The sequence below is a fragment of the Gallus gallus genome, chromosome 4 (assembly GCF_016699485.2).
Source record: "Gallus gallus isolate bGalGal1 chromosome 4, bGalGal1.mat.broiler.GRCg7b, whole genome shotgun sequence".
NCBI classification, from domain to species: Eukaryota; Metazoa; Chordata; class Aves; order Galliformes; family Phasianidae; genus Gallus; species Gallus gallus.
In genome coordinates, this window is record NC_052535.1 from 24,045,023 (window position 1) to 24,062,287 (window position 17,265).

The 17,265-nt window shown below is 36.8% G+C and overlaps 1 protein-coding gene across 12 annotated transcripts in view; it reads right to left on the reverse strand.

Moving 5' to 3' along the window:
- The window catches only part of SPOCK3 (SPARC/osteonectin, cwcv and kazal like domains proteoglycan 3), a 585,918-nt gene that overhangs the window by 86,186 nt on the left and 482,467 nt on the right, over window positions 1–17,265 (reverse strand). For 11 of the 12 annotated variants that reach the window (XM_046940442.1, XM_046940441.1, XM_046940440.1 and 8 more), the window contains one exon: window positions 5,865–5,979. The exons of the other annotated variant lie outside the window; for it this stretch is intronic. In XM_046940442.1, the coding sequence (XP_046796398.1) occupies window positions 5,865–5,979 (115 nt within the window). The remainder of the gene's footprint in view (window positions 1–5,864; window positions 5,980–17,265) is intronic. 12 annotated transcript variants of the gene reach the window in all.

A 17,265-nucleotide genomic window follows, 5' to 3' on the forward strand; every position in this document is an offset into this window, starting at 1 on the left:
ATGTGAAGAAAATGGGTATTTCCTCTCTTCTTTCTTTCATTAGGTTTAAACATTTTGACAGACAGTCAGTACCAAAAAAGAATTTCTGCAAAAGAATTTCAGTAAAATTTGAAACCACGGGTGCTACAGTCTTGGTCTTTACCTGCAGATAACTTGTTTGCTTAGAACTTTATTTATATGCTGCTTAGTTTAGCACAATAACCTATGATTCACAGGATTCTTTTTCTTGAAGAAAATTACTTAATGCTACAAATGTCTTTTTCAAATCTAAAATGGAGTTCACAGGTTATTTATCAGGACCAGCAAAGCTATGACACGTGCTGCTGGACTAGCTTTTCAGCTTCTCTGAGCCCGGTTAGGTAAACAGCTTTCCAAGGTCTTAGTGCATTCCTGTATGTTGCAATATCATTACAAACTCTTTCTTTGCTCAATGGCGCAACCTCAAGTACATGAAGATTTAAGGATTTATCTTTACCGCCTGTTTCTCTGAGTAAATAGAGAACAATATTCCACTCTATGTATTATGAAACATCCATTACCACCTAAATGTCCTCCCTACTTTGACTCATTCCTTTTTATTTCCTGTTCAAATCTCTTCTGGTTGAATATTTAAGGGACTTGTTCCTTCCCTAAGGTCACAGTGCTTAACTCATAGTTCCCAGCCATTCTCAGTACAGCAGATTCCAATAATTAAATCTCCTTAAATTGAAGTAATTGAAAACCAGAATGAGTACGCAAATTTCTATTAGGATTATGAATGTCCTGCTTGTAACCATAACATTCCCATCACCATATTCACAGAACTGGCAATATTGCATTCTGATATTCTACAAGCTGGATTTCTAACTGAGTGAGTTACATTCCAAAGCATTTTATTATTGCAGACAGTTTATTTTTCCCCTCCCATAAAGATTATCATTTAACCAATAAAGATAAGTGTGAAAGTAAAAAGGGATGGTAAAACATCACTTAGGCAAAAAGGAAGAAGTTAAAGTCAATCTCCAGCAATTCAAAGCATGAATGAAAAAAAAAACAAAAAACCTCTTATTTCACATCAGATTTTGAATTATTTGCTTATCATGCATTCTAGGGCAGGCAGCTACTCCCTTCCCCCAGCAATTCACATGGAAGTATTTGAATGAATGACATTAACATATATCCGGCATGTTTTCCTCTTTGAAATAGTTCCTTTTTTCCCCCCCATAGTACACAGCAAAGAGCACAGCATACCACTTCCAATACAGTTATGACCAGCAGACATGCAAATAGAATTAGATATTATCAGCAAACACTTGATAACTCTAATCACGCCTCAACAATTTCTAAAGCTTTGATATTCCAAGCTACTCTCATAATGAATCACACACAACACTTATTTTGACTTTCTTACCAAAACTGTTCAGCCTTTGCAGTAGAGTACATAAAGTTTTTGCACCAGATGACACTGTACTGTAGAATCTCACTAGAAGAGCATTTGCCACGTTCATGGAAACAAGACCTACATGTAGTAACTCAGAACTGAGGGAAAACCATGATCTCTGCTGCCATGGAATGAATAGCAAACCTAGGCTTGACCAACACACAACACCGTGAAAAAGACAGTGAGATATAGTGCAGTTTTGAAGCCCTACAAAGGCAATCACATCTCAACAAACATCATCTGCCCCTCATACCAGTTAAGGAACGTGAGTTCTATAGGCCCGTATGGAGACTTTTCTGCAACACTTTCAAATAAATAACCAAGAAAGCAGAGAAAGAAAGTCTGTAGAAAAATATGGCTATGAGCAGCAAGGTCAGAACTGCAATTTCAGAACCTGCACATTTCTGAACTTTGTGGAGAAGATTATTCAATTCCAGTTTGTATATCAAAATTTCACTAATTTAAAATCTTTTATTTTCCAACATTTGCCCTTTTGCTACATTTATGAGCGAAATCATTTCTTTTGCCAGCCTTACCATAAATACTATATTTAACATCTTGATTTGTCATTAAGAATTATTAAATTTCAATTACAGATGAGTTAAAATATGAAATTGTAATGCTTGTACTTAATTTTTGTGGCATTTCATTAAAATGATTATTAAATATTTAACAATATGTTTTAAGTATTCTTCCCCCATTTAAATGAAATAAGTGAAGATTACATAACACATAAAGATGAGCAATTTTTAAAGTAAAATACAGGCATTTGACTTAAAAATAGCTCCACCAAAACTCCTTGTGTAATGAAACACTCATCACAACAACTATATTCATATATTCTATTAAAATAATCAAATTATCTAAAAGAACTCTACAGCAAAAAAAGAGTAAGCCATTTGTATGGCACAAGGTTCTCAGCGTTTTCCTGACTGCCTCATTCCCTCAGAGCTTTTGTAGCAATAAAAGGACTGTCATGTCAAACCAGGTAATGTTCAACCTTCTCTACCAGACAAACGCCTTTCAACACCCCATATAGATATATATATCACTCCTAAAATTTCTCAGGCAGTTTACACAGGATTAGCACAGAAGCTAAATACTCTGGTAGTGCAGAGTGAAAAGTATCTCATCTTAAGCATCTTCAAGAAACAAACTTTTGTTTTTAAAAACACCATGTGGAAATTAGCGCTGTAGTCATCCTATTTAATTTGGTAAATCTGATAAAAATCGACAAACTTTGCAGCATAACAATGTAATTCAGAATGCCATGATAATCTCCTGATCTTACCAAAGCTTGTGGCTTCAAAGACACTTTCTGAAGAGGTACATGTTTCTGGATTAACACCACTAAGTCAGTCACAGCAGCTATTCACTGAAAAAATCACTTAGCACCACCTAAGAGAGCAGGGGGGGGGAGGGGGGGAAGTAAGTTTCTGCATGATCAGACAAGTCCTAAAAGACGGGTTGGGTGAAGAGCTGAAGCAAGGACAGATAGCCTGGGAGGAATACAGAGAAATTGTCCAAGCAGCCAAGAAAGCTAAAGCTCTGTAGAAATAAATCTGGGCAGGGATGTGGAGGGCCACATGAAAAGCTTATCTGCAAATGTCAGTGTGATGAAAGGAAGAGTAGGGAGATCACGAGCCCTCTCCAAATGGGAGATCTGACTAGTCAGGACATGGAGAAGGCTGAGGTACTCAGCAAATTTTTTTGCCTTGGTTTTCTCCAGCAAATGCTCTAGCCACACTGCAGTAGGCTAAAGCAGGGTCTGGGAAAAAAATAAAATAAAAAATGAAGAACTATCCACTGTAGAAGACCAGGTTTGAGACCATCTAAGGAATTGGAAGGTGCACAAGTTCATGCACTCTGATGAGGTGCATTCAAGGATCCCAAGGGAACTGGCAGATGCCTTTGCCTATGCTACTACCTCAAAGAGTGACAAAATTTTTATACATAAATTTGTTAAGGTGATATTGCTGCTTGGAAGCAGTGTTTCTAATAATAGGAAAGTCAGAGAGTTTCAACCAGATAACTTTACAGAATAATCTATTCTGCTATATCAGCACATCTCTGTCCCAAAGGTGCTTATAAATCTTTCATTTGTCTTGGAGGTATGCAGTCTCCTCTTTACTGACTGTCTCTTGAACATAACCTTTGCCACTCCATTAGTTTGCATGTTTAAAACTAATTTTCATGTGCAGATGTCTTGAGAATAATCTCTGGAATATCTACAACTCTACACAACAAATATAGCCAAGTACGTCCAACTGGATCATTCTTTATGAAGAGTTCTCAGCAATCCATAAATTATTATGGACCATAAAGGTCTCAATTATTTTCCAGAAGATGTCTCCAACTGCCTTCATTTTCTTTTTAATTAAAAGAAAAAAAAAAAAACAGAAATTATTGAAATTACCAAATCTTTGAAGAACACCACAAGCACAAACACACAGAGGAAGTGAAAAAGGAAAATTGAGATGAAATTTTGTAAATATTTAACCACATAGCAACAGCAAACAGCTGATATATTAGAAATTGATACAAGTAGATAATACAAACTGAGGGCTGATAATATATATATTTTTTCTCACTTAATATTTTACCAAGACACATAACTCAATTCTTTGGGAACTTGGAAAAACAGATGGCTATGATGAAAATCAACCTGCAAGTTATAGGTTTTAGTGAAGGAATATTACCTTGGGCTAAAGAAGTTAACAGACAAAGAGAGACAGCAGACAAGACAGCCTGTGAATATGCTATTCATATACTTACATTACTACACTACATAAAGGTCAAAAACTGCATGATGAAAACCTCATTAGAAAGAAAGCACAAAGCAACTGATTTCTCCTTGAGTTTAATAATCTGGGAGAACAGTGATATCTATGTTTGTGGATCCGTGTACTGGCTCTGGACAACTAGATGGTGAATTGCTTAATCTAGCTTACAAGACCACATTTGCAGAGCCTATATTTCCTGTTATGACTTTGTACTACATGCAAAGAGGCTTTGCCCCTTAAGATATTAAGATACCTTTCAAAATGAGTGCCAGGGACTGCGGGAGGAATAAGATAGGTACGAAGGCAGATGTCAATATATTTATTAATTCAACCATCATATACGGTTTCATCTAATCTAAAAGGTTTTTAGTCTTTACCTACTTCATGTATTCATAAAATTAAGACATCATTTTTTCACTGTTTTCAACAGTGTGTATAAAGCCTCAGAAATTCTGAATAATTGCATTCTCACAATCAATGCGGACATACTCCCAAAAGTTCACATGTACTTGAAATTAACACACTAGGCTTTGTCTGAAAATAACTCTTTGAACTTATTACATAAAACATTTTATTAAACCAAAATAACTGGCTGTACTCTGAGATTATTTGATATAAACAACATACTTCTACAAATAAGTTTTTGTTAATTAACTGTAGCTGCAGATCTAGATAGTTTAAACTTTTCCTTTCACAAGGTACTACTCTGCTTGTTTGAAAAGATACAGATGGATGAATTTTAATGTAACTGGATGCTAGGAAGAACATTCTTTATATCATTCCTTGCACAGTACTGGCTCTCTAAAAAGCTTGAAATTATCTTTTTACATTACACAAGACTGTTTTTCTTTCTCCTTTCAGCCTCTACTGAGCAAGAAACTTTATCAAATTCTGAGTTCAATCATGTTACTGAAGTTTAGTGGGGCTCTATCCTTCCTACCATGCTAAGTTTCCCACAGTGAAGTGCAGCAAATTGAGCAATTCCAAGTCAAAAATGCACTCTGACTCCAACTCCTGAGCAGACTATCATCTCATGATTCAACTAACAGTAAGCTTCATGCCCCCTACCTATGCACCGTCTTCCCCAGATAAAGCCACAAAAGTGCATTAACATTTTGCCACACTGAGACCTACATAAATAGAGGATCTGGAATCGTTTACAAGAAAAAAATAAATTAAAAAAGAATAAAAGTAATCTGCATTCTGAATAACTTTTTCATATGTTTGCTCCTTATATTCAACTAGTCCAAAGCAAGAAACAAACAAGAAGAAAAAGAAAATCGGAACACAGAGAAGTCAAAAAGAACAAGGGAAAAAAGTTACACTAAGTAACATGCAGTTTTGAAAACCTCTAGTTTCATATAAGCAGTGATGAATGTATAGCAGCAGGACATTAGATTGGTTTGGTACCAGTACAGTTGGTATTTCCTTAAACACAACTGATCATCAGCTTGTGTTTTTAAAATATGTACGCCCTCTAGCTTAACAGCCTATTAAAAAAATCAAATATTAAACAGTCTAATCAAATTATGCATGCATAATTACTTCTAAAATCCACTGCTTATATGTTGTTATATAACTAATTATAGTATACTTATGGTTTACAGTCAGTCATGAACACTATTGAAACAGTCTATAGGATTAACCTTTAAAGTATTTACCTGTGTGTAAGCCTTCGGTGACTAACGCAAACAGCAGTTTGTTGATCCTGCGCAACACAGACCTTATGACGACTACACTTCATCTTTAAACATGGGTCTTTAGCCGGATCTAAAGCTAGAAATAATTTAAGAAAATCGTTAACACTTATCTAGAAATATGCACTTAAAAAAAAAAAAAAAAAAAAAAGGAAACACCACACACAAAACGCTCCAAGTATGGGGGAAAGAGTTGGCCTGTTGTTTTCACAGCTCACCTAAACAAAAGGTTCCGATTCCCATCAGCATAAAAAGCAGGATATTCAATAATAAGGTAAAACAATGTTGTATGAAGTTCCTTACCAAGGAAAACGGATCTTCATAAAACATGTATATTCATGTATACTTTCACATGTTACCAGTGCTACTTATTTATAAAAACACTAAGTACCCCATCCTCTAAAGCTCTAAATTTGTAACATCTGAAAACACTACAAACCAGTATGTCAAAAAGTAACTTAAAAAAAAAAAAAAAAATCAGGCAAACAGCATTTATCGGGAGATCGGAACATCTGTTCATTCAGATGTTGGCTGCCACATCTCCCACATATAAGTCTCTGTGAAACCTGTACATTAGAATGGTAGTAAAAAAGCATACCATTTAATCCTTTATATGTCATTGCAACTATGAAATAGTATCATGTACTAAGCAACATCACACTCTTGCATTAATCATCCTCAGTAGATCATAATGGTTTATTAATTGCCACACACATGCACACATCATTTTCAATGAGCTGACATTAATTCTCATACAGCAGTCATACTGCTTATAAAATTTGTAGTGTTCCCATTGTACAGATGGAGAATGAGCAATGAGCCCAAAGCCACACTGGGCATCAGTAAAAAATAGCATTACAAGGCTGGTTCCCTCTTCCCATTTGTCTCATTGCATAAAGATTCCTTTAGTTTTTGATGTTCAGTGTGTCTGACGAAACTAATCTCAAAATGACATTAGTATGCATTGTTTCACATAGAGAACAATCACACCAGGAGGGCTGTGAGATCTTATCCATTTTTCTTGGCCTCCAACCTGTTGTTCCCAGTGAATAATCCTGACTTCTTAAATCAGTACCTTTCAAACTAGTAATTGAACAGATAAATATCACTGTGATCAAATGATAATTTCACTGACTTATTAAATTGCGTGAGATGACATGAACATCCTAGAAATCAAGGTAACAATAGCAAAAGTGATCAGTAAAAGTGATGATCAATTATTGTAACATTTGCAGCCTATTCCAGAATATTCAGAAAACCAGATTCAAATCCGGGTAGTTCATGCATTGATCCTAATTTCATCTATTAAGTTTCAAGTGAAGAGTTGTAAATCAGGACAGTGGAACTTTAAAACCTAATCTGTATCAAATAAATAGCATACAAATTAGAATGTTATATCTGAATTCTATTTTGTGTTTACAGAACATAATTTTATTATGATCTTGTAAAAGATCTCTAACTACAAGAATAAATCTGATAAACTCATTCTGTGGGCAAATTTATATCTTTACACATGCATAGGCTTGGGCATCTTTGCCTTTAATTTTTTCTCCTGACTGCTAGCAATGATAAAGGAATCTCAATTCTTTGTTGTGCTCCTCTAGGCATACACATCCAGTAATAGCTCACTGTCTGCAATTAGAATTTTGTTAAAAAAAATAAAAATATAGGTTTCCAAACATCTTTCCTGCTTTCACAACAGAGACAGCTGCAGGGAAAGGGCTATTCCTTTTGGTAAATCAACCAATGTGGTTAAATATATGTAGGAAATAGAAATACATTACAGCTACTTTTTTGAAAGGATTTCCATTACAAGAAGTTGGCTAGATTGTCTAGTAACACACACCCTAAAAACAAATTCATTTCTAGAATATTGCCAACAATTGGCAGGGACGTGGTAACACATTCTATATATATTCTGCATTCATCTCAAACAATGGAAATAATTTCAAATTAAAGCTGTTCACCTTCAGGTCCTTTCAAACATGTGTCTTCTTACTGTCTATGGAAATACGTATGTATACATACGAATATCAGATTATATCAGTCATATAATCAGAGAACAAATGAATACTTTATTTTGAAGTATTTTAACATTTTGAATATATAATTAAAATGTTAAAAGCTTTTTTCCCTTAACTCCTTTTATATATTTCATTTTGAACAGAAATGTATTTCTACATACATAAATTGCTCTGAAAGTAATGCTGCCTATTTATTTCCATGGAAACTACAAGAGATACAAAGAGCACAGTAATACTGTTTGAGAGAACAAATTCACAGCTACAAAATGCTATCTTTCAATGTAGTCACCACCATTAGCTGTGCGTTTTCCAACAACAAACAAGAGCATACCACACTTGTAACCATCTACACCAGTGGAGGTGAACCGCAGTCCCTGTCACCACTGCCGAAATGCACCACCCACCACCTCACTGTGCTCACATCCACTGCTTGGGCTCTGTAAACGTTCAGCAAGACTCAATGAATGTCAATGGTTTCCTTTCTTTCCCCCTGGGGAGGAATTCAATGACACAGCTTTGCTTCATACACACTTCCAAATCAAATATAATTTTGTCAGACTGCTCCTCTGCTGCCATCCATCTCACAGCAACAAAATGAACAAAACATTGGTGGGAAGGTTCAGGCTCTACTGCCATACCACCGGCATCCACCTCTGACATCGTCAGCTGACATAAAATCAGAAGCATTGCTTTCAGCCCTCATATTTTTCTAATGTTTCTTCGTAACTTTCTACCTCTGGAACTCCATCGTACATCTCAAGGAGATGCATAAATAAAACAGTGAAAGTCTTTCCCTCCCTCCCCTTCCCCAAAGTCTGAAGTTTTTCATGCTCTGGAGAAACTAGACTTTCCTTACACTGCAGGGACATATCTGAGTCCTGTTTTCAGGGAAAGTATTATTGATATACTGTAAGTCTGTAACTCAGACAAGCTAATTCGGGAAAGATACAGAATTGAGTCTAATTCTTCACTGTATCTTCTATTAAACATTGATCAAACATGCCTGCATTACTCCCATTCTGAGCATGCAGTCTTTCACTGGCAACAAATCACACTGCTTTCACTTTCTGCTAAAATAGGGAGTTACAAAACAGTACTATGCTCATACTGGAAACTGGCCCACAAGAAATCATTTAACAGTGCCTATAATGTATCAGCTGACTTCCTAGGAAGTCAGATTCAACCAGCTTCTAAAGACACAGATCTGATCTTGGCTTTGTTAACTTGATAATACCCTACTCTATTTAGCTCATAATATACAGGGGAAAAAAAAAGAAGTGCTTGCTATAGGTTACTTGGGTCAGGCTGAATGGGGCTGTGAGCAATCTGGTCTAGTGGGAGGTGTCCCTGACTATAGCAGGAGGGTTGGAATTAGATGATCTTATAGGGCCTTTCCAATTCAAACCATGCTATGATTTTATATGCATATTTAACACATATTTTCCTAAAGTAACCATGACAGTAGTGTTACTTAAATTTCATTAAGTAGAAAAATTGGTATCAGAGTTACAAAAAGAATTATTAAGTAAAAAATGATTTGTACCATCTAAAAGCTTTCATTATTAATTAAAAATAATTTGCACATTTGGAATGGAATTAGGCTCACTTGGTGACTTTTTACAGACATATGGATTTGTTATTCTCACATCCTGAGGAAGCAATTAATACTCATAAAAATTGATTAAATTATTACTAATGAATCTATTTACTAATCATTCAAATTTGGAATAGCAATGCAGGAAAGCTTCTCATAATCTCTTCTTTAAGTCAATTTACAGCTAGCACTGTCAGAAACTGACATTAGCCAGATCACTTTTATTGGGAATATAAAAGGAAATCGACTGAAAGCAAGACAACAAAATAATCCTCTTGACAGAAGCTCTGTGGTAGAAATCACAGTACAGGACCAGTATTTTGCAATCAGACATACTGAGTAATCCATACCGAGCAAAAAAAAATGGGGAAAAAAAGTTAAAGGGCAGAGTTTTCACATTTCAATTCTATTTTCCTCCCCTGGAGTTCAAGATTCATTTCTGATGGGTAGAAAAAGAACTGTATGTTTTGATCAATTACACTTCCCAAAACCTAAGATATGTTTTGAGCATCCACTAAGTGGTTTAATAACCTCTAGTTTAAGAGGTAGGGGAGAAAACTATAAATCAACTAGAATATCAATAATTAGTCACGTGTCTAAGCTACAACCCTAGGCAAACAAACACCTAAACTGAGTTGATTCATATTACCTGCTTTGATAACCTAGCTAATTCCTGAAGAAACCTAATCAGTGCTTTTACTTCTGGTAAAAGTGGTGGTCTGTGGGGACAGGAAGAGGGGAAATGGACATAAATCAGAGCATACGAAGTTCCACACCAGTACGTGAAAAAACTTCTTCGTGGTGAGGGTGACAGAGCACTGGAACAGGCTGCCCAGAGAGACTGTTCTCTAGAGATACTCCAGACCTGCCTGGACACCTACCTGTGCAGCCTGCTGCAAGGAGCCCACTTTAGCAGGGGCGTTGGACTCAAACTCTGGAGGTCCCTTCCAACACCTACAGTTCTGTGATTCTCCCCCTTGAAGGATGATGACTTCATCTCTTAAGAAGAATTTCTCACTCAGAAATGCTTTGGGTCAAGAAAGATCAGGAAGATAATAGCACCACAATTTCCAAAAACATTATGGGGGAGAGCAGAATAGAGCACAAAAACACTCAGCCGATAGTCAGCTAACACAAAATACAAAGAAACATTTAATAGCAGTAACAAGTGATAGGAGGTTTTTTGTTTGTTTGTTTTGCTTAAGTTGTACAGCGATCTACACTCAAAATTTGCAGACATGCATATATGCCCTGCTCACCCACGTGTAGCCTGAATTCACATTGATTTACGCTCCAAGAGAGTTCCCAGTCTTGAGTAAACAGTTTTAATCTCCATGTGAAAAGGAACCACTACACAGCTAACAGTCTCCGATTCATAAATAAACATGAGGGAATAATAAGAAGCAGTCTTCCTCAGTAACTTGATAGGGATGCTCTGAAAATAAGAATCTTGAATTTTTGTTTCTTCTTCCTGGGATTGCATTTAGCATTGTACACTAGATAACATGAAAAGCAGAATGGGTAGCTATAGCTGAACCTTCAATACACGGAAAAAATATATAGGAAGATTCCATCTGATCCAGTGAATCTGCAACTTCAGTAAGAAGAGTAGAGAGAAGGTGTTTCTGTTGGTGGTTAAGTAATTAGGAGTTTAGATTAAAACCCCTGATGGCTACAAGTAGTCTAGAAGTTTCAACTCACAAGCAAGTGATTCAATAAGTAGGTGGCTGCGTGCATGAAGGTTGCATCCACTCAAGAAACATCTTCTCGTAAGAGTGCTCAGGAAATCTCCAGCCTGATTTACCAGGGACAACTGTGTAAAGACTTACAATCAGGCATATGCTCAGGTGCACTACTGTTTCCAGCATTCTATACCGCTAACCTCTGTTGAGTATTGAGAGTCAAGATGCTCTGATGCCCAGTGACTAGAGAAGAAAGACTTTAAAGACAAATCTTCCTGGGAAGAGACATACCAGACTAAAAGTTATGCAGGTTTGCAAAATGAAATAGTTCCAACTACCCTTTTGTCAGTATACTGCCAGTTTAAAGTCCTGCTCTCTGCCCCTAGCAAGTCACTGCAGCCTTCTGTCACGTTTTCACTTCCACATTTCCACATAACCATTTTATGAGTCTGAATGGTTACTTGAATGCATGATCTAGCTGTGTTAAAATGAAATTTAAATAATACACTTTTTAAATTTGTTTTATCATTATTCAGGATTTGGTGGCACCATGGACATTGCATCAGGACATAAAGCAGGTTGGCAGGAAAACAGGACTAAGTTGGCATTGCTATTGAAGGCAAGATCTCACATTACAAGTTAGGTACTAAAAATCTGTCATGTAGCCTTTCTTAAAACAGCTGTAAGAATTTAGACTCCATTCAATCATAGAATGGTTTGGGTTGGAAGGGATCTTTAAGATCATCTAGTTCTAACTCCCCTGCTATAGGCAGGGACACTCTCCCACTAGACCAGGTTGCTCACAGCTCCATCCAGCCTGACCTTGAATGCCTCCAGGGAGGGGGCATTCACACCCTCTCTGGGCAACCTGTTCTAGTGTCTCACCACCCTCACAGTAAATATCTAAATATCTTCCTAATAACTAGTCTAAATCTACCCTCTTCCAGTTTAAAGCCATTTCCCCTTGTCCTGTTGGTACCTGCCCTTATAAAAAGTCCCTCCCTAGCTTTCCTGTTGGCCCCCTTCAGGTCCTGGAAGGCCGCCCCCTAAGGTCTCCTTGGAGCTCTCTTTTCCAGGCTAAAGAGCCCCATCTCTCTCAGCCTGTCTGTGTAGAGGAGGTGCTCCAGCCTTCTGATCATCTTCATGGCCCTCATCTGGACCCACTCCAACAACTCCATGTCCCTCTTGGGTTGGGGGGCTCCACATCTAGACAGATTACTCCAGGTGGGGTCTCACAATAGCAGAGCAGAGAGGCAGAATCACCTCCCTCACCCTGCTGGTCATGTTCTTCTTGATGCAAACCAGGATATGGTTGGCCTTCTAGGCTGCAAGCACTCACTGTCAACTCATATTCAATCTTTCATCAACTGACACCCCCAAATCTTTCTCCTCAGGGCTGCTCTCAAGCCATTCTCTGCCCAACTTGTATTTGTGTTTGGGATTGTCCTGACCCAGGTGCAGGACCTTGCACTTGGCCTTGTTGAACTTCATGAGGTTAGCATTGGCCCTCTGGAGAGCATCCCTTCCCTCTAGTGTGTCTGCTGCACCACTCAGCTTGGTGCCATCTGCAAACTTGCCCCATGAGTCTATGGAAATAAATACTGAAACGTTTTGAGATCCACAACAAACATTATCTACTGTATTAGTTAGGAGACCAAACTGGGAACCACATGGGACAAGCTGCGTTGGTAGCGTTATCACAGTAAAGACATTCATAAAAGAGAAATCATAAAGGAATACTGAAGCACAGCACTGGATAACAAGGAAAAACCATAATTATAGTGTTCTTCACACATCTACAAAAGATCTTTTCAGTAATCAGTGGGCTGAAATTAATAAAAAGCAGTGAGAATCTGTTTAACAAAATTTTGTGCAGACTAACAGGAATCCCAAAGACACCTAAATACCTGAAATTGGAAACTGTTCAGCAGACTAAAATGATGGCTCGTATAAAGGAACATTGTCTTTTTAGGAGAACATTATGAATTTCAAAAAAATAGGGAACTGAGAAATTGTTAAAAATATTTTGTGCCCATCTACTATTGAGACAAAAGTAGGTATGTGATATAATTTGAGAGTATGACAATTTGTCTTGAAAGTTACAGATGTATAGTTCTAGTTTTAAAAATCAGTAACTTTGCTACACGTGCTGATGTTTCAGTTTTTATAGCAAATAGAACAAAGTTAGATCTACATAACTGTTGTCACAGTATTCAACTAATGGATATCCATTAAAATCCCTTATGATTTCCCAGGGCTTGCAAGTGAGCTAGATCAAACAATTATATTGAACATGATTCAAAATGGTTTAAATTCACTGTACAGAAATGTATTCACAAACTACACAGATGCATGTGCATTTATTTGTATATTCTTGGTTACTCAAATTGCTACAAAACTAGGTAGATGAAATAGCTAAAAGGTAAAGACAACTAAAAATACATGGCTGGAATTGCTTCAAAATCTCTTTCTGCTGTATAATTGTATCCACAGTACTTCTGCTGTAAACAGATACCTAATATAAACTAATATGATAAAAGCCAAAAATTCTTCAGTGAAATGGTCTATACGAAATGTTACGGTTGTTACAAACAATCTTCAGGGTGTTCATCCTCCATGGAAATGTCATTTCAAGTTTCTTCCGTTACATGAAAATTCTCCAATGCTCCCAACAAATACTTCTATTGAGCAAAGGAAAAACATCCTCTGCACTTAAATAAAATAAAATAATATATATATACACACACACACACACACCAGTTTCTTTGCATATGCAACTTTACTCAATAACCACACCCTCTAAGCTACTTATATCCGCAGTCTAAAAAAGTGTACTAGAAGTATGTCATATTTTTATTCTGATGTGAGGGTAGAATATGAAGAAAATATGGTTTATTTATTTTAATAAAATATACACTCAAGCTACTAAAAATATTCAATTTCAAATAGTCCAAAGAACACAAATCATACCAACCACTTGTTTCTAGAACAATTGTAAGGACAAAATGCACCTTTCAGCAGCAGCTTAATGTGATTAATAAAATACTCTGATTTTTTTCCAAAGGTAATACCTGTTCCATATTATTTTCTAAACCAGTGTTACATTTTTATATTCATGCAAATACTTATATAAATATGAGATATAGAATTGAAACATTTACTTAAATACATCTACATGCATATGCATCTAATCAAAAGAGTTCAGTGGGAACAAGTACTCTTTGGATAAATGTCAAATAATGTTTTAAGGAAAAGTATTGGTGGATTGAAATACAGCTAATAATATTCCTCCCATCTTTTATGGCAACTTAGATTTTGCAGCAGCACAAATTGAATATCACTGTACATTTTCAGAGCAAGAGGCCCTGGAATGCTTGGATACTTCCTATAATCACTTAATAATGTCCATAAAATTACACAGATCTGTCTACTTGAACAATTCTGACATCTTAGATTAACGTAAGAATGCCTTTCAATATATACCAAACTATAAAGGAATGAATTCCAACACCGTTACGGCAGCCATTTCACTATCATATGCAGAACAGTACTGATTCCTTTAACTACATCCTTTTAAACACTGTAACATACTAACATTGAAATTCGGGCTCATATTGAGGATGTGTTTTGCAAAAACTGTGGAGACATACTGTCCATACACCAGAAGTCTATGGGAATATTAGAAAAGCTTAGAAGGGCTGCTCCAAATGTGATGCCTCCTATGTTATCATGTTGGTGCACGACACCAGAGGAAGATGATGATGTTATGGCAGTAGAGGCTGAACCTTCCAACCAACATTCCGTCCCATTTTGTTGCTGTGAGACAGGCTGCAGTAGAAGGGCAGTCTGACAGAATGGCATCTGACATGGAAGTGCATATCAAGCAGAGGAATGTCACTGAATTTCTGCATGTGGAAAAAAACAGCACCCAGTGACGTTCATTGATGCTTGCTGAACGTTTATGGAGACCAAACAGTGGGTGTGAGCACAGTGAGGTGGTGAGTGGTGCACTTCAACAGTGGTGACAACCGGTCACCTCTGCTAGTAGAGGCTGTTATGAGCATTGTATGCTCTTTGTTCACTGCTGGTGAAAATGCATCACTAATGGTGTTGTGTATGTTGAAAGATAGCATTTTGTAGCTGAGAATTTGCTCTATCAGACAGTATTATTGTGCTCTTTGTATCTCTTGTAGTTTCCACGGAAATAAAGAGGAGACATTACTTTCAGAGCACCTACGTGCATATGTATGAAAAGTACTGTTTCCTTCTGCAAATTAATGAGTGTTGGCTGAATATCATTTGCAAAGGGTCCCAGTATACTATTGATTTTGATAAGAACGTACACACAGAACATAGTAAGTGATTAATAACACATTTGTATGATGAGTGGTGACACTGACAAGGAAGCATGAGTCCTAGCAACTTACACCAAAGCCTGAAAGACAAGCATGGGGCTGAGATAACAGATCAAATGCCTTTTAAAAACAACAGGTAACAATTTGAAAACACAGATACAAAGCTGAATATTCCACCACCGCCCCTACTACATATAGGTAGCAGGGGTTTATGCAGTTTGAAAGTATTCACACTTCATGACTAGATTTTTAATTTCCTGAATTTGATTTATAATTTCATTGTGTAAAACTGCTAAAACTTAAGGCAGCCAAAAAAAAAAAAAATCTGTAGAAGTACCAGTACTTCCTATAATCCATTTTTTTTTCCCCACAGAAAACAGAAAGCAGAGCTGGAGTTCAGAGCTTCCTTTTCAAGATCTGCTTATTCAATGCTTTCACAGATTTATAGACAAGTTTCTGAAAAGCCAGATACTGACACAACAAATACAATGAAAAGAAGAAAAGCCAACAGAGAAGATTATGAAACAATTTCTAACCTCAGAGAACCTGTCTGCCCATAACATGTTGACACACTGCCTGTATTGTCTACCTCTTTCATTATTATTTCAATCTGTGATGCAACAGACTCCAGAAATTGTTACTGCTCCTGTTTAAATGTGGCTTTTTATTGCAATTCTAGTTTCTTACTGCAAGTTTACAACTGAACAAAATGTTCCTGCACTCAGGAGCTTCATGCTTTCACTTGGGAGAATACTTTTCTAATGGAGTACTCTCACTCAACGGAGAGTAGCAGAAAACTGCACAGCAGTAACAGAATCAAGGGGAAGCCCTCGTGAGGATTCTGTACCATAAACTGCATGGCTTGCAGCAAGCCCCAGCAGAGCACAGAACTCTGCAGTCAGGCACTCATGATGTCCCGTTCAATGCTCCGAATAGCTCATTTTGGCTATAACAAATAAAACAGAAAAGACGGAAAAATCCCAAGCATATGTGTACGGATCTTGAGGTGAAAAACAGAATTTATAGTTAGATCTTATTTGACTTTAAACTTTGTCAACTTTAAACTTTAGAGAAGTGGAGACTTGTTTACGACACAGCCTCGGAATAATACTTAGGAAGACGCAAGTGTTGGTAAACTACAAAAAACTTCTCATTATGACAGTCTCCCTATCTCATCACACAAGTGAAAGAAAAGAAACATGCCAAGAATCACTGTTGTATTTCTTTTATTGGCAAACACAGGGAATCCTAAGAGACATGATTTCTTTAGTAAGCCATAAACATTACATTCACTCCTAAGCAACTGACTTATAAGGTTCTCTCACTTACAAAGTACGAATGGCTCTTCCCACAAAACACCACACAATCATTCTTCTCATCTGAAGAGAGCTTCAGATGTATAAACAAATACATAGTAATTGTATATTTTATTTTCTGTGTTTTGCTGTGTTTCCAGAAATCACTTCCAAAAGTAATGGGAAGCCAATTCTGACAACATGGAGAACAAGATATTGACTGGGAAACCTTCTTCTATCTTTCAGTACTATTCCCAGTTCTACTCAAAGGCATGGTGTCATTTATGCACTCTCAAAACAAACAAACACCACCACCACACAAGCCACTGTTTATAGAGAATATATTTGTGACAATCGGAGTATAGAAAACTGTGAGAAACTGCAAACCTTTTAACATATAGCTTAGTTCAGTATA